This window comes from Lycium ferocissimum, chromosome 11, assembly GCF_029784015.1.
Source record: "Lycium ferocissimum isolate CSIRO_LF1 chromosome 11, AGI_CSIRO_Lferr_CH_V1, whole genome shotgun sequence".
In the NCBI taxonomy this organism is placed as follows: domain Eukaryota; kingdom Viridiplantae; phylum Streptophyta; class Magnoliopsida; order Solanales; family Solanaceae; genus Lycium; species Lycium ferocissimum.
Window position 1 is genome coordinate 10,291,610 of NC_081352.1, and position 18,823 is coordinate 10,310,432.

Here is an 18,823-nt window from a genome sequence, read left to right on the forward strand (position 1 = left end):
TTTCTCTCAAATCTCAATCTCTCAATTATAGTTACTTTGCAACAATTAGCCACTTTAAATTTCTCTCAAATAAATATTATAAAGTCTTATTATAGTTTCAATTATTAATTTTGCAATTATAATATTGTTAGTGGAGTTAGTGATTTTGCAACAATCCGAAGTACCTTTGGTGGATTTGCAATTCTAGCCGCCTTCACTTTGTTGGAAATTAATCCGGCAATTTGGTACATTCGTTCCAACTCTATCTTTATTTTTCGTAATTTAATTTACGCAATTTAATTCTAGCAATTTAATTTGTTGCAATTTATTTTCTTGTGATTTATTTGAGTGTTATTTAAATTAATTCTATTTAATAATAGCAAAGAGATTTAGACGTGGTGCCGTAGTAGTAGTGGTATTGTTAGGGGTGGGCTTAATGAGGAAACATTTGTGGAAGAAACGCCTAATTTAGGTATTGATGTTAGTGGAAATAATCCACTTTTAGGTCTTTAGGGCAATGCAACAACATTCTACCGACACTTTTAATGAAATTGATGATGATGATGATGAAACACAAGCCCCCGAAAATCTCATAGAAGATACATGTCCTGCACAATCACATACACAAGACAAACCGCCTAGAACTCGAAAGCCAACCGCTAAAATTTAAAAATTTATGACTAAGGATAGGGAAAGCCAAACAGATAAATGTACCCTATGTGGACAAATATTTGCTTTTAGGCAAGAAACTAGTAAGGATGGTGGAACGGGTACACTAAATGGTCATATGAGAAAGAAACATATGGATGTTTGGGGAGAGCAAACGAGTTCAAATGTGGGGGGTATTCAAATTACGATAGACCCACGTACCGGTAGAAATTTTAAGTATGACAAGAAAAAAGAGCGTGTAGAAATAGCTAAAATAGTAGCTTATGATTGTTTACCATTTTCCTTTCCTTCGGGTTTGGGGTTTGTTACTTACATTCAACGTTGTTATAATCCGTTAGTTGAGGGTATTCCTAGAAGTACTTGTAGAGCGGATGTTATAGATTTGTATAAAAAATATAGATTTTATTTGCGCCATGTATTTAATTCTTTAAATTGTAATGTTTCTCTTACCGCTGATTTAGGTCTTAGTCTTAACAAATTAGATTTTTTTGCTATTACATGTCATTGGGTTGATGACAATTGGATTATGCAAAAAAGAATTATAGCTTTTTTGTATGATGAAGGAAAAGATCGTCACGATGAAATTTTTTTAGCGGATTCAATATCTACTATTATGAGATTTTTTAATATTTATAGAAAAACACTTTGTATTGCTTTAGATAATGCTTCTAATAATACAAAGGCGATTGGTCTTTTAAAAAGAGAATTAAATCCTCCGCTAAAAAATATTTTTTATGTGAGATGTAGTTGTCACATTTTAAATTTAATTGTTAAAGATGGTCTTGAATGTTTTGACGATTCTATTCAAAAAGTTAGAGATGCGGTTGCGTTTCTTTTTTGTAATGCTAATAGGGAAAGACTTAGAGATTTTAAGAATGCTTGTGTGGAAAATAACCTTAGACCTAGGAAAATTCAAGTAGAAATTGAGATTAGGTGGAACTACACTTACATTATGCTACAACAAGCATATGGGTATAGGATTCTCATACAACAAGTTCACAACAAATATAATATTAATAGTGATGATTGGTTAAATTTTACGCATTGGAAGATGTTAAAGAATGTATTGAACTCTTAGAAATTTTTTATAATGCAACTCTTGTTTTTTCTAAACAATTCTATCCCACGGTAACAGGAATTTTAGCCCACTTAGCGAAAATAACTAGAGTTTTACAAGAGTATAAATATAAACCCGGTTATAAAGCGGCTATTTTTGAAATAATAATCAAATTTAAGAAGTATTTTTTTCCCATCCCAACTTTATTTATATTGGGTTCTCTGTTAAATCCTTGTTTAAAAGTGTCTTATACTAAAGTATTGGTTGGTCAAATTTATACATTTTTAGAAATTGAAGAGGGAGTTCGACCATCTTTAATGCATAACTCGCTATTGATGACGAGTTTAGAAAAGTTTTTACTCATTATTCTAATTTAGAAGAACGTGCTACACCCGTTGCTCCACGCCCTACTACTTCTCAAAGTAGTAAAAAGGGCTTGTCGGGTTTATCGCATTTAAAAGATTTACATTCATAGCCAACTCCTTCTTCTAGTGCAAACTTTGATGAATATAACTTTTATTTGATGCAGCCAAATGTGGATATCAAGGAACTGGATGAATTGGACGTCTTAGCATGGTGGAAGAAGTACAAGGCAAGTCATCCGATACTCTCAAGAATGGCTCGAGATATCCTTACGGTTCAAGTATCAACCGTGGCTTCGGAGAGCGCATTTAGCCAAGGAAGACAACAAATTGGAGACCATAGACACTCATTATCCGGCTTTAGCTTGTAAGTACTAGTGTGCATTCGCGATTGGATTAGATCGGAGTGATGCAACCAAAACTTAGAAGCGGAGGAAGGCGAAGAGGAAGAAATTGAAGATTTGATAGCAAGTGGACCGGACCAAATGGAAGACTTTGAAAATATCTCCATGACCGAATATGATATGAGGGAAATTAACGAAATGATTCACAATTGGTGATTTTATTATTCTACTATTTCTTTACAACTCATGTATTATTTGCAAGTTAAAAAAAAAAACTACAACTTGCAAATAAATGTTATCCAAGAATGAATAAAATATATAGCTCATTGAGCTTTCTTCTATTTACTTGTGTTCATATTTTTACTTATATTAAGTTATGAATATACCTAAAATATACTAAGAATATACTTATAATATACATCTACTTAAATTAAAAACTAGAAAGTTATATACTTGAAAAATAACTAAAATATATTAAAAATATACTTATAATATATAGTATACATATAACTTAAACATATATATATATGTTTAAGTTATACATTATATTATTTATTATAAGTATATACATATATATGTAAGTTATATATAACTTATATATATACTTATACATATATATGTAAGTTATATATATATATATATATATACGAATTTATAAACTTAGAAAAAAATTAAGCTATAAATATAAGGTATAATATATAAGTTATAAGTATATATAGTATACTTAAACATATATATATATATATATATATCGACATCGGATACATTGAGCATAACCAACCAATTTCTCTAGTTTCCCTTCATTCATAAATATAGCTCATCGTCGCATTTTCGCATATACAATACTCATTTCATAGCCTAAACATCATTTACAACATATTTACAATCATAGCATATCATCATTTAGGGCACTATTCACCCATTCAGGACCCCTTCCTTATGCTTTCCTACAATCCATGTTTCTTAACCTTACAACACCTTAAATCACGTAGGATAGTCATGAATCTTACCTTGGATGATGCTTGGACAAGCCTTGGATGAGAATACTTCCTTAGCTCCAAAACCCTACTTCTTCTTTCTTGGGATTCCTTGGAGAAGATGACTTCTACTTAGGTCTCACACTCTTGGTTCATGGTTTTGATGTTATTGATCATGGATTTCCTTTGGGTTTTTCTTGTGGATGAATATTGTTGTGAATGATGGAAGTTGATATAGAACATGGGAAGAGTAGTATAAGCAAAGGAAGTGCTGTCCCATTTCTCCCTAGAATGTGTAGAACGATCTTATAGTCGATTAACTAATGCTAGTTCAAATCCTCTCATGAAGGTGACGACGTGGCATCGAAAGAGAATAGGAGGACGATAGCTTAGCTAAACGACCAGGTATGTGAGGCTAGTCCTTTCTTTCCAATGGCATGAATCCCGTAGTAGAAGTTCTTTCGCTCTTCATGAGTTGATGTATTCCAAGAAGCTAAAAGCCTAGATCCATAAATGTCTATATAAGATAAGAGATATGATATGATGATGCCATATTGATAATGATGCTATTCATCTTTTCTACTCACCTATATGTTGATTCCTTCGAGGTGAGGCGATTTGCTTATAATTGTTCATAGTAAGGTAGGGGATTCACGACCTTCCGTCGCCCGATAGAACACGATCGGCTACAATCCTTTGCATATATATATGATAAGTACATTATTATTAAGATATGACGAAGCATAACATGATAAGTATAAGAGTATGATATGAGCATATTAGAAGCATGTCATGAGCATTGCATACCGCGCCTAGTTGGCGGGCGGTCACCGCCAAGGGCGGCGGCTATACGATATACCATGGCCGATTGGCACGGGCGGACACCACTAGTGGGCGGCATGAGATGACACCGGACGCGGGATGCCTGGACGCGGGCTAATACTTGAGCATTACGTCGTACCGATAAGGACGGGCAGTTAGCATCTTGTGCACACATGAGATCATGATGAGTATGAGTAAGACAAAGATGCATTATTTATTTTATAATTGTCGATCGGATTCGGTATAGATCATATTGATGTCGCATTATGTTATCTGTTCTCCTCATTGTTTATGTCTCTCATACTCGACATTATTCGTACCGACGTCCGTTTCATGGACGTCGTGTTCATGCCCACAGTGGCAGGGAGCTGAGCTTGACCCAGATCTATAGTTCTGACAGCTGACTGAGAGCACTCCATTGTTCGGAGGTGCTTATGGCTATTCTTTTGTTGTATATATATGTATATTCATTTTGGGTATAACGGAGCCTTGTTCCGTATATATGTAGAGTCGTGGGAAGAGAGGCTCGTAGATACGCAGATTATGGGTTAGATGGTCTTTTGAGATAACATTGCATTATATATATCGGTTGTTTTGGCCGAAAGGCATTTGTATATAAAGCGATTATGTTCTTATATAAATCATGATTTTCTATAAACTTATGCATTAGTAGAGAGAGCTTTAATAGAGGAATGATGAAGAATAGAATGAGAGGTGCTCGTGGGTAGCCTATATACCGTCGCCCCTATATCGTGATAATATATATATATATATATATATATATATATATATATATATAACTTAAACATATATCTATATATATATAAGTTATATAACCTAAGTATATTGATATATATAATAAGTATATTCTTACTATATTTTAGGTATATGTAGTATAACTTAAGGCTTAAGCATTTATATATATATATATATATATATATAAGTTATATAACCTAAGTATATTGATATATATAATAAGTATATTCTTACTATATTTTAGGTATATATGTAGTATAACTTAAGGCTTAAGCATTTAACATATATATATATATATATATATATATATATATATACATACACACGTATATGATGTATTATGACGACTTGTTAGCTTTTGTTAGTCGATAAATATTTAAACTTTACTTATAAACTTATATAACATATGTAAATATACCTACAATATACTAATAAATACTATAATATATATATATATATATATATATATATATATATATATATATATATATATATATATATATATATATATATATATAAACATATATCTATATATATATAAGTTATATAACCTAAGTATATTGATATATATAATAAGTATATTCTTACTATATTTTAGGTATATGTAGTATAACTTAAGGCTTAAGCATTTAACATATATATATATATATATATATATATATATATATATATATATATATATATATATATATATATATATATATATATATATATATATATATATAAGTTATATAACCTAAGTATATTGATATATATAATAAGTATATTCTTACTATATTTTAGGTATATGTAGTATAACTTAAGGCTTAAGCATTTAACATATATATATATATATATATATATACATACACACGTATATCTTTGTATTCCGACTTCTTTGTTTGTTCGTCGATAAATATTTAAACTTTACTTATAAACTTATATAACATATGTAAATATACCTACAATATACTAATAAATACTATAATATATATATACTATACAAAAAATAAAATAAAAGGGGTTTTGGTCATTTGAACGGACCGAGTTCCGGTTTTGGATTTGAAACCGTAAACCGAACCGGTGGCCGGTTAGATTTTAACCGGAAACCGGCCGGTTCCGTAACCGGTTACCGGTCCGGTCCAGTTCGAACCGGTTGACACGTTTAGGTGGGCCCCATTTAAACTTTTAAGTGACAATCTGATTTGCATCTTTTACTTCTTTCTTTCTCCATAGATTTTTCAGTAAAGTATATATCCTACATAGCTTTTAGTTATTCGATAGTTAATATGTTAAATAGGTAGAGAAACACCGGTTAGAATTATTTTATAAAATTAATTTTTAGTTTGAAATAAATATTTTATTAACAGACTTAATTTAGTTTAAAAGTTACAACTGGTTAAAAGTTGGGTTGAATAAGGAATAATATCTGAAGAAACAAGTATAAAGGTAACAGGACTAACTGTAATATTGTAATAAGAATAATTAAATATGTGTACGAAATAAATTAGTCTGGTCTTATTGCAACTAAGATAAGTAGGCATTTTTCAATGTATTAAGTTTCTAATTATAAAGCATCAAAATAGCCAATATAATTTATTTAGTAAATACATAACTATAATAGTTCGCGTAAAAATAAAGATAGAAAGAGTATTTTATACCACACATATAATTATATGCCCGTGTTATATCATACAATAGAGACATATAACTATCATACATTTATGTGAAGTTTTAAAGATTATACTACTCCAGGAGCATTTCCTGGAGTTCCTACATTCCAAGTACATATATGTGAAATTTTATAGATTATCACGTTTTAGTCTAGAGGTATGATCGTTCAAATGATGTTTATGGATTTTAAAAAATAATTAAAATTCAATCAGTGTTGAAATGATGTTTAAGGTTTGATTAGCGGTTTAAAATGATTATTAGCACATTCTTAAAAAAAAATAAAAAAAATAAGGTCACATAACTTGAAACAAAGAAAATATACTATAACACAAATTATTGAACTCTTGCTCCTAAAACTTTTATTTTTCCACATGTAACTTTCAAAAAACATCATAAAATATGTTAGTCTTATTATTGCATAAAATAAAATAATTAACTTATGTCGTGCTCCGGTATCTAGTGCCAAAAAGATATTATTGCTGGTATGTTAGTTATTTTCATAAACTTATATTGCGATTAATAGTTCTATAATGTGATGCACGATAGCTTTCAATTTAAACAAAAAGCTAATCGAGGTTCAAATATTAATGATATTCTTTCATGTATAATAAAATATTTAAAGCTTTATTTTTAAAATATTGACATTATTTTAATATGTTGCGTAATATAAGGCTTGGCATTCACGTGCAATACACGTATCGAGATACCAGTAATAATATAAATAGATAGATATATATGCCCTACATGTTAGAAGTCTGAAGTCACAGGAAATCTACATGCAGCCTCGGGAACTGTAGTAGGTATCTAGAACCTCAAGAGAAAACATAATCGAAATGTTAGTTAAGCATGTCTTCTAAATTCAGTATTATAAGAAAACATCCAATTGTTTTCTAACTCAGATGAATCCACAATACAAGAATGCTTGATGCAAGAAGAAGAGGTATTTATTAGGGATTATGAATAAGCTAAACTTTTGTGACAAGAAGGTAGATTCTAGGTGGTATAGAGCTCTTGGAATCAAAACTTTGAATATTTACAGGATAATCTCTTCCTGTACACTTACATTAAGTGTCTTATTTGGAAGGACAATGCTGTTAATCACGACCACTTCATCTTCAACAGTTACGGCCTCACCTGCACCATCAATGATTAAAAGATAAATTACCAAAGAAAGAAGCAAATTTGTCACAAATATAGCAAAAGCCATATAAATAAATACCAAGAATTGTAATCCCGAGTTTTGAATTGTAGTCTCCTTCAGCCTGAATCAGCACCAAATACTCTCAGTTAAGCATATAGATACACCGTGCGTTATGTATTTACTACAGCCATATATCACAAGAATATAAATTGGTAATTTCTAGGAGATCCACTATTGTTTCTTCATCAGACACAACGGTAGTACGCCAACAGTCGAACTACTTGTAAGAGTTGCCAGCTTAGGCTATATTATAAGAGAAGCCTTCTTCCTAGCAACTCGATAGCACAGATACACAGAGAGCTGAACTAAACGAAGAGAATAGGTGGTTGTGGTATAATACGCTAGTGGAAGGTTGATTATTTTTCTTCTTCTGATAATCGAGAAATCCCCAAGGGTCGGCTGCACCTAACCTACACATCACACGTTGCACTCTTACCATGGAACCCATGGAAGGTTGACCATATTGAGATAATTATATGCATAAATTATCAACAAAATGATTTGATCGCCAGAAACCATGAGAGAAGTTTCTAACGGTCCAAAAAGTCTTGCATTACGGATTTTGTGGAAGTGACGAAGAGTATAAAAGGACCACCCAGTGGATGCTGGAGAAAAGATTGTTGATAAAAACTAGACAATGATCTTCAGGAATAAGTCGAGTTATGAGTTATTTCAGTGATATAAACTGTTCCCCAATTTTCTGAATTACCTGTACTCGGGACCATTTCCCAATAGATGATTTCCACCCCACTATAGCATGCATGATAACTGCATTTTCCTGGAAGTGAAAAACATCCAGTTATACACCACATTTTTGTTTCACCACATACCCTAATTATTTTTGCTTAATACCTTGATTTCTACGTTATCCAAAATGATGCAGCTGACGAGTCTAGCACCAGCAGCCACTCGAACATTCGCAGATATTGAAACATTCGGCCCAATCTGTTTGTCCAGGAACATGTAATATTTAGAGTTAACAAAAGAAATGCGTAAGCTTCAGCCATCTCAAACCTCCACTCATAAACTAATTAAACTTTTAACAGTTCATTTGAGATAAACCAAGAAGTAGAGCAAGTCAGACCTGCAGTAATGACTAGCTAAGTAATTTAGGATAGCTCAAGCTGATGCCAGCAAAAAAAGTAAGTTTCTATTAGAAAGTATTAAGAACAATCAACACGATCCATTATTTGTTCTCTAGGACTCTAGAAATAATAAGGGGTTAAAAGGCTTGTAACCTAGCTACCCCATTAAACTTCCTCTACATAAACCATACTGTTATCTTGGGATTTGTTATCCGTCAGCCCAAACCCATCCCAACGGAAACCCAACCCATTGTCGGATGCGTATTTACTAAAACCTAAATTAAAACAGAAAAAGTATGACATTAAATTAGTTATTACCTCCTATCCTAAAGCTCCTCAAAAATTTAAGAGAAAAGAAAGCAATAATACCTTTCCTTTTTACATTCTTCCACTTGTGAACCTTTTCTTTTTCCTCTAGCTTGATAAATATGGTAAACTACATTTACCCCTCTCGAATTTGGTAATATTTGAGAAACATCTGAGTACCCAAAACAATTATGCAATTCCTTGAACACTTACATTTTCTTCAAACGCTTTATTCTAGTTTGATGAACCTTTTTTTCCAAAATTTTCAACAATGTTATAATTGAAATTTCTCTTTTTTCTTATATGAAAGCTAACAATAAGTGTTCTTTTTTGTTTTTATCAATAACTTCTAATTTTACTTACTTCCATTTAAATGGCAGTTGTCTAAACTAGTTTGCACGCACTTAGATTAATCCATCGGGTACCTAGTGCCTTCTACCATCACATATATTGGACAACTCCGCTTACCAAGACTTAGAAGATGTAAAGATTTCACCTAGTGTCTTTGCTTTATTCGGAACCTTGATTTCAGGTTGTCGATCCCAACTCTTCAACCGCTAGGCCATCCCTTGGGGGAACGAAAAATTCAATATATCATTGCATAAGTCTTCAATTTCTCTATGGTAAAAGATCTAGAAGAACTATACATTATTCTTATCACAGAGTTATCAATCAACATATCTATTTTGTAGAGATATATTATAGAATTGCTAACATAAATCAGGGAAAGATGTAGTAATATCACACTTAAATTTTACTCCCTCCATCCCAATTTATGTGACACCATATGACTAGGCACAATTTTTAAGAAAGACAGGAAGACTTGAAATTTCTGGTCTAAAATAAACGTTAGATATTTGTGTGCCTATAAATCATTTCATTAAGGGTAAAAGGGGAATTTTAAAATTAATTGTTTCTAATTATAGAAAGGTGACATTCTTTTTGGGACAGACTAAAAAGGAAAGTGTGGCACATAAATTGGGACGGAGGGAGTAACAAATTGTATCTTAGTTCCGCACGTAACATCTCCGATTAGTGCTACTGAATCAACATTCTGAATCCTTTGATCCAGTACTGAACAACAAGAGTAATATTTGAATATAAGGTATAACAACCTTAAGACAGAAGATGGAACTACCTTTGCTGTTGAGTGTACTTTAGCTGATGGATGAATGTAAACATCCCCAACAATTGTGGCATTGCTGGTGCCATCTCCACTAGCAAGTAGATGGGGAGTGGTATACCGGAATTCAGCAAGATACAAAGCAGAACACTTTAAAGACATCCTAAAAAGTTAAATAAAGATATTGTCATGGTGGTCAAACTTTCTGAGCATAAGAAAATGAGGCTGTAACAGTAACGACCATACCCTGGAGTCTTGATCTGTTCCCAGAAGTCCATGGTCTCATATGTGTACAGTTTCTTCTTTCCAGCAAGAGGTGACAAGATGTCTTGATCCAACCGAACAAAATCTTTAGGAAGGGACCTATAGAAAAGAGAAGTGAAACACAATGAATACAAGTAAACTGTCTTTTAACCACATTGATGGATTAATATAGAGAAGAGGTCATTGGGTGCAATCACTGTTGACTCTGTTATATTGCATAATATTATGACAATAGACAATCAAATGTTAATAAATTTGCAAGAAGAAGATGATAGTCATGAAAGTGGAGTAACTACTAATGTGCAGCAGTCAAAAATGTGTCCTAAAGAGTAATCATACCAAATGTACCCAGTCTCCAAGAATAAGTTAAAACTACCACCATAACACTAGAATAATGCAATGCCAGAACCTTCAAGGAAATATCAGGAAGGGTACAAGGGATCAAGTGGTAGTAAATTCATGAAACAAAAGAACACCTCAAGAAAGCTAATGAAAAACATGTTATGACTGAGAAATAAAAAACATGGTTATGAATTATGACATATGAGAGAGAAATTATATCTCACAAGCAAATAACTTGCACCTTAAATGGGTAAAAGTAGGACACTTAGGTTTGGTATTGAAACTCTTTTCACGACTATTAAGCTTTAAGACTAAAACCATATTGGTATAACTGCTTGAAAGTCAGAAAATCAATTGAGACTTGAATCACCTTGTTGCATGCTGGCTGGAAAAATGATGCAGAGTAGCTGAAATTAAGAAACACGAAGCACAAATCAAGAAAAGTTATATCCCAAATCCATTACCCCCAAAAACACAACAACGACAAAATTATCCGATATCATAACCCGGTTAATAGATCGAATTCCTCGAAATAGGTAATAATCAGAACTAGTTGGTAAGAGGACCGTAGTCAAATTGGATTTATTGTAATAAATCCCTATCCCTAGTCAGTATGGCATGCGGTCTAGCAGGGTTTAGGATGTGTTGATCTGAGGCTCTTGCATCTACACATAATATCACCAATTCTTCTAAAATATAGTGAAAGATAAAGCACATCTGCTATATACACAAATGTTCATCTATCCTCCTCGGTACCGTAAAGAGTACATGTCCTGGCTAAAACAACTAGCTGCTATTATGTGGTGACAATTAGGGAAGCACAGCTATCAACATGCTTAAATGCATGAAGAAACATTAATGCTAAAGCATTATATTGACAGACCAACAGGATAAGGGAACAATATTGGATAGATTTTACCTCTGTCATTCCTGTGTGTGGAAACATCTTGTATGGCACTAAATATTTCTGAGGTAAAGACATAAACCCCACAATTTATCAGATCACTTACCTGCATTTCATGAAATGTGTATAAGGAAATAAGGAAATGTAATCAGAAAAAAGAAGTACAAATCGAGTTTGCACTCCATCAAGCATCAGTATTTCAACAACCTAAACAGATATTTAATTGTACACGTACAAAGGTCTCAGGTTTCTCTGTGTAATGCAACAATTCTTTAGTAACAGGATCGGCAACCAACTCACCAAACTGGCTGGCTGATTCAGCAGAAACCTGTGTATGCACAAATATGATAAGATGCCGATCTAAGTCAAGAAAATCCCATCCATAAACCAATCAGTCTTCAGCTTTGGCACTTTACCTTGCTAACTAGCAATATACCCATACCACCATATCTTATATGGGCATCTGCAAGCAGAATTGTCAAGTGTATGAGCTGAAGCTGTAGAGAGCATGAGAATTACAAATAATAGTTGTGGAAAAGAAAAGAGCTTGAGTGCTCTCTTTTTATTTTAGTTTCTAGATGAGAGGGATGGTACAATTGTGAAACTAGTGCAAACCTACCGAGCATCTCTGGCAATGGAAAATTGCAGCACACGTCGCAGTTTAGCAGAAAAATGTAAGACTGCCATCAAAGAAACAAAAAAAGAGAACAAAAAGCTCACCAACTATGAATAGGAAAAGCTAACAGAAATCAGATAACATGATAAACACATCCATGCACCATGGGAGGTTTGCCAAATATATTGCCTTTTTTACCAAATGTTCGTCAAAATGTACACTGTCTGGTACACAAAAAGCAAAGACACAATCATAAATAGGATATGTTCGCTGGATAGGGAGAGGGCAGGTGCAGGGTCAGCATTTGATCAGCACATATAACGAGTTGTGTTTTTCTTTTCCTCTGATCAGTTAATTTAAGCACATACAGCGTCTAATTAACAAAGATGCAATAACTTGGTAAGACGTACTGGAAGATCCTCCATGATCTGAGTTCTGAAGTAAGAAATGCCACCTGCAGACCCAAGAGGTTTGTCTTCCCTCAGATATCTAAAGAATCATTAAAAAAGAGTCATGTTTTGAACCAACAGGTCAGACTCATTCTATAACAAACAGAAAATACAGAGAAAAGAAAATTGGCTCAATAAAATAGCATACTATCAAGTGGAAACCAATGCCCTAGGTTCACCTGACAGGGATATTAAGCTCCCTAGATATTGAAGAGGCATATAAGGCAAATGCCTGCTCCTCGTAAAATCCAACAAGAAAAATTCGTGACAAGTTGGGTATCTGCATAACAGACATTCAATTTTTTCTCATAAGCCACTGTACAATAATTCTGAGAACATGACATAGAAAGGGGACATGAAGCAAATCCAGTAAAATACTCTTTTGGTCTAAGTTACACAGCTCACCTCGAAAACTAATCAAAAATCAAGGGAACGCCATAAAGTCTCAATCTTTTTGAATTCCTTTTTTTTCTTCTATAAGTATACAGAATTCATGAGCTTGCAAGTTCCGAACTAGTTTTTAGTAGACACATAGTTGGTTGACTAAGAAAAATAATAAGAAGAGAAACATACCCTTTTACATGCGGAAATCGGGTGGTGAACCATAGGCTGACCAGCTAAAGGGAAGAGCGGCTTCGGTGTATGGAAAGAAAGAGGCCGAAAACGAGTACCTACAATTTTCCGTTAGAATACAGAAGAGAATCTTTTATATGATCAAGTCCGAATCATGTTGCACATGAGCATCCAGTATAAGTGAACTAGATAAAACGGAATCAACATTCCGTGTTATCTTAGTTCACTTATAAAATTTAATAGTATGTAAATGTTTACATTTCCTCAGCATTGACGCGATCTACTGTCAAGCGGCTTTCACTCCTTATTAATAGTTTCTTCTATTTGGTAGTTAATTAAGATGAAAGCCAGCAAGAAGTACATCTTGCTTGGAAAGACCGTTGGCGAAGAAAGGGCTATTAGATGGGCGATTCCCCCCTTCCCATTGAAATAAGGAAAGCGGGATGAAAGCTCTAGGCAGGGGAACAACAGCTGGAAACGGTTGATTCCTTTTTATCTAGTTCACTTATAAGATTTAATAGCATGTAAATGTTTTCATTTCCCGTTTTATCTGGATCGCTTATAAGATTTAATAGTATGTAAATGTATTCATTTCCTTTGCATTGACATAATCAATACTACCATAGGAGTGAAATAAGGGATCTAAAGAAGAAGAGAGGCTAGACTTAGTAACAAGCAAACCATGTATGTGTATATCTCCAAATTTGATAAATGCATTGCTTGTGAAGTATGTGTGCGTTGTTCAGCCACATTCAGTGAAGAGTGGTCATTCGAACACCCTTCACCGAAGAATTATACTCTATATATATATATATATATATATATATAAAAAATAATACTATAAAGTATAAATTAAAAGGGTCATTCGGAAACGTACTCGTCCTACTTTGGTAGGAGTAAGGTCTCAGTACACTCTACTTCCTGCATTTCCCACGCGTTGTGGGATTTGACTGGATTGTTGTTGTTGTTGTATAAAGTATAATGGTCAAAAATTAATCTTCACATGTATATATTAAATCTTGAACACTGAGCAAAATTTCTGGTTTCGCCATTCCCGTTGTTGATTGGAAGTTGGAAACTGATATTCGAAAGAAACAATTGCTTAAATACAGTATTGATTTTGAAATCTGTATATTTAATGGTAACTGCATTGAGTATTTGTCCAACAAATTGTTTATCAATGAGACTTATGATCGTCACGAATTGAATTATAATCAAATCGGTTTGGGTGCTTAAGAATTTTGATTAAAGCAGAAAAAAAAAATTAAAACTTGGAAGAAACTGATAAAGAAAAAGAATGAAGAATAGCAAAATGGTTACAGACCTTTTGTGGGTCCACCAACCATGATCACAGCTACCACCTTATCCCCTAAGAATGCCATTTAACGTAATTTTTTTGGTAATTGTACCCTAATCGTTAAACCAAGAAAGTCCTAATCAAAGATTTTGGAACTGATGGACCAGTGGATCTTGGATTTGCTGACAAATGACCTGTAAACTTTCTGCCAAAATAGACACCGTCTTAAATACTTCGATTCTGTCAAATGTTATGAGAGTGAAAAATTCTGGGAGACACTCAACGAACGACGTCGTCATGTGAATACAACAAAGCTAGTGCATGATTTTTTTTTTTTCGGGGGGGGGGGGGGGGGGAAGGGGGTGCGGGGTGTGTGCGCGCTGGTAAAAGGGGAAATTGCATGAATTAAAGAACGGAAATTAAGATCTATTATAAGTCGGAACGTATTGATTAGATGTCGTTTCTGAGGGGTCTAGAAAAAATGAAAAAAGTTCAAATATGTCATTGAACTATGAGAAATAGCCTATTCATGTCATTCGATAATAGTTGGCATAAAAGTGTCATCGTCGTGACACATTTGGTTTATTTGTGTCACTAACCACTAACAGAGCCCTACTACTATCAGATTTTGCCAAGTGTCAATCTCTAAACCCTTCATTACTTATCAGCTCCCACCCCTTTCACTCCTTTTTACAAGTGGGATATGTGAGCCATTTCGTTAAGATCATGGGCATATTTGAGTCTTTCTCAATCTCTAATTATACATGACTCTTTTGGGTAACAATACTAACTTATGTTATTTTTCTGTTTTATCATTAATGCATGACATTCAGCCTTTTAGAATCATATTCATATATAAATCTCCATCTTTTCTAATTTTATGTAATAAACTTATAATTTTATGTAACAAACTTATAAGGACAAATTTGTTCCTTATACTAACAACATTATAACTTTACAATGAATCTTATCTTATTCTAAATCATTCAATTTCACGTACTTTATGGCTCATTAAAAATATTTAAGAAACACATAAAATTTGGTTAAGAAAAACAAAAGACGGGTTTAAAGTGAGTACACTAATGAGGTGTACCTGGTGTGGAAGTACATATGACTGTGTGAATTAAGAGCATGTATGTCTTTTCATGTTAAATTTGAGTATTATAAGGGTCTGTCAAGAAAGCCACCTGGTAATTGAAATTGGTGTAATTACTAGGGTAGTAATTACACAGCCTAGTAATTACACAGTATAGTAATTACGACGACTTGTTTGTTTGTCATAATGCAATTTCAGTGTAATTACAAGCTTATATTTGACAAATATATGCATTTATAGATTTTATTAAATTAGGTATTTGAGATATATATTATTTCTTGAAAATATATTAATTATAATCATATATCTTTAACTACTACTGTAAATATAATCAACATATATTTTTTTTGAATTAATAATAATTTTAGTTTAATTAATTATAAAAACTAAAAGTACATATTTTGTAAGAACATCATGGAGCATGTTTGAAAAAATGATTAATCTTTATAATTATAATGCAATACCATTATTTATATGTTTGACAAAAAAATAATCTATCAATTCCTACTGAAAAATGAACTACATGCAGTGTGAAATAACAAATCAATACTACTAAAACAAGTGAATTGGAACCGAAAATATAACATTGTAACGACCCGTTTGGTCGTTTAAGCCTTTTGACCCTTTTATCCCTGTTGACCGTTATGGTTTGCATAGCCTCGTTAGAGCATGGTCGTGCATAGCTTCGTTAGAGCATGTTTGACTCGTAGGGATGGGTAGCACGGTTACCTAGGCAATCCGGATTGGTTTTGAGGGAATTAGAGCCTTAAAGTGAAAAATGTTTAACTAATAGTTGACTTTTGGGTAAACGGGTCTTTACTGAAATTGCGTCGATTCCGTGAGGTCCGGAGGGTCGTTTATGACTTGGTGGGGTGGTTGGTTCGGTTCCCAAAGCACTCCGGAGTGTTTTGAGTCTTTGGTTAGAAACTTTTCTTTGGGGTTTTGGGGATTGACCGGGTCAAAATAACCTCCGTTGGGAATTCCGAGGCCACGGTTGAGTTTGTAGCGTGTTTTTACTTGTGTCAGCCTATTCGGTTTGTAGCTAGGAGGTCTAGGATGGATGTCAGGATTTTTGGGTTGAATTTGGTGAAACCAGATTTTTGGGTTGGGCATTTCTCGCACCTGCGAGGTTCCTTACGCAAGCGCGGTACCGCGCATACGAACAGGCTCCGCATCGTCAAAAATGCTGTGTCATTAATGAGTTTTGCCTTAGCGGAAGTTATTCCTAACCTAAAGAGTACTGTGGGAGATTCTGAAGAGCTTTTGGGTGAAGAAATCATCTTGGGATAGGTTCTTTTGCTTTATCTTGTGTTTTATTTATGGTTCAAGTTTAGATTCCATTTTAGTTTCATGAATGAGATTGGGGAATATGGGTTAGGACCACTAAAATTTCTTTTATGATTTCTTTGCATTCCTAATGAGTTTTATGGGGAGATTTCTTAGATTCTAGTCTTCGAATCATTAAGGAATTAGATATTAAGTTGTATCTCTTCCTAAAGACTAGGGTTTGAACATATGGAATTTGGGGGTTATCTGTATTTGATGAAATTAAGGCAAACTGGGGACTAATTGGTGTTGATAATGAGTAATTGGACTTAAAAAACATCGGATTGACCTTTTCCAACTTATAATTTCCCATCTTACCCTTGTAAAGCCGTAGTCACCTTTTTAGTGTTATTTTGGAGTTTTCTGAAAGTATAGCTTTATATACATATCGTTGGATGTGTAGTCTAATGTAGATCGTTTGATTGTTATACTTTGAGCGTTCGGAGGCACTTCAGAAGGGGAAAGCCCAGGTTTGACTGTTCGAGGCTCGTGCTCGGCATTGAGGTAGGTTATGGCTTACCTTTGTTAGACTTTGATTAGCGATTCGCATGTGTTACGTAGTATTAGCGGGGAAAGCATGATAGGCCTTCAGGCATGGTGTGGAATGGTGATCCAATTAGATTGGTATGACTTTTGATTATGTGGGCTTGTCGCTGTTATTTACGCAGTTATTGACATGTGGTGTACTTGATTACGTGTTTGTGGTGTTGTGGGATGTGCTAGATGTATTGTAGTATTGGAATTGAATATTTGATACGTTGCCATGATGGTTTGATAATTCATGCAAGTATCAAATTGGCTTATGGTTCTTTGTGATCTCCATATCATATTCGTTGGCATTGATTGCCATTTGATTCATTGTTCTTGCATTCATACATTCATTCATGATGAAACGGTTGTGGAAACAGTTTGATGAGAAAGTTATGGAAATGCTTGAATAGGAAATAAAGAGAAAGATGGAAGTATATTGATATTGATATCGATCCGAGGTATGTGCGGACGTATAGTGGCAGACTCACATCTGGGTTTCGTGCGGAGTGACTAGTACATGGACGTCGTGGGTCCCCCATGGGTCATGACTGTTGAGACATCGATATTTTCGTCCTTAGCATGTGTGTATGAGTTTGAGTTATTAGTCATTGGATTGCACGACATTCATCTCATTTGCATTACATTCCTCAATCTTCCATTTTACATTTGATCCATTGGATTTGTTTGTTGTACTCGTGTTGTGGCTTACTTCGAGGAATAATTGAGAACTTGACAGATTTGTGGTATAGAAGCTTAACCTTAGGCTATGAATTGATTTATGATAGTTGTACTTGGTGGCTATTGTTTATCTATATGTTTGACTTGTTGATTATGTGCTTTCATATGCTCGAACTAATCTTAGTCAGCCTATGATGCTTATCGGTACGTGTGTGTACTGATGCTATTTTCTTGCATTTTTTCTAAGTGTAGAGTTTGAGGCAGGACCTTCGTCGAGACCCCGCTTCTAGCCTTGAGGCTATTCTGCTGAGATTTCTGAGGGTGAGCTACCTGCTAGTCTGCAGCCCTGGAGTCTGTCTTTATTGTCTATCACTCATTCCACTAGACAGTGTTCCTTATGTATTTGTCACGAC

General features: G+C 33.8%; 1 protein-coding gene across 5 annotated transcripts; it reads right to left on the minus strand.

The window, feature by feature from the left end:
• Positions 1–7,444: 7,444 nt before the first annotated feature.
• On the minus strand, positions 7,445–15,128 carry LOC132037465 (uncharacterized). Of its 5 annotated transcripts, none has more exons than XM_059427998.1 (15): positions 14,807–15,128; positions 13,483–13,542; positions 13,089–13,189; positions 12,871–12,949; positions 12,464–12,524; positions 12,261–12,307; positions 12,080–12,172; positions 11,860–11,950; positions 11,311–11,347; positions 10,581–10,697; positions 10,350–10,497; positions 8,673–8,765; positions 8,530–8,598; positions 7,839–7,881; positions 7,445–7,753 (listed from the first exon to the last, which is right to left on the minus strand). In XM_059427998.1, the coding sequence occupies exons 2-15, from the start codon at positions 13,513–13,515 to the stop codon at positions 7,653–7,655; spliced, it is 1,113 nt and encodes a 370-aa protein (XP_059283981.1). In that variant the 5' UTR covers positions 13,516–13,542; positions 14,807–15,128; the 3' UTR covers positions 7,445–7,652. The 5 variants fall into 5 exon arrangements, with proteins under 5 accessions (XP_059283981.1, XP_059283979.1, XP_059283980.1 ...); XM_059427996.1 differs by having other exon boundaries at positions 13,483–13,580; XM_059427997.1 differs by lacking the exon at positions 8,530–8,598 and having other exon boundaries at positions 13,483–13,580.
• Positions 15,129–18,823: the final 3,695 nt, after the last annotated feature.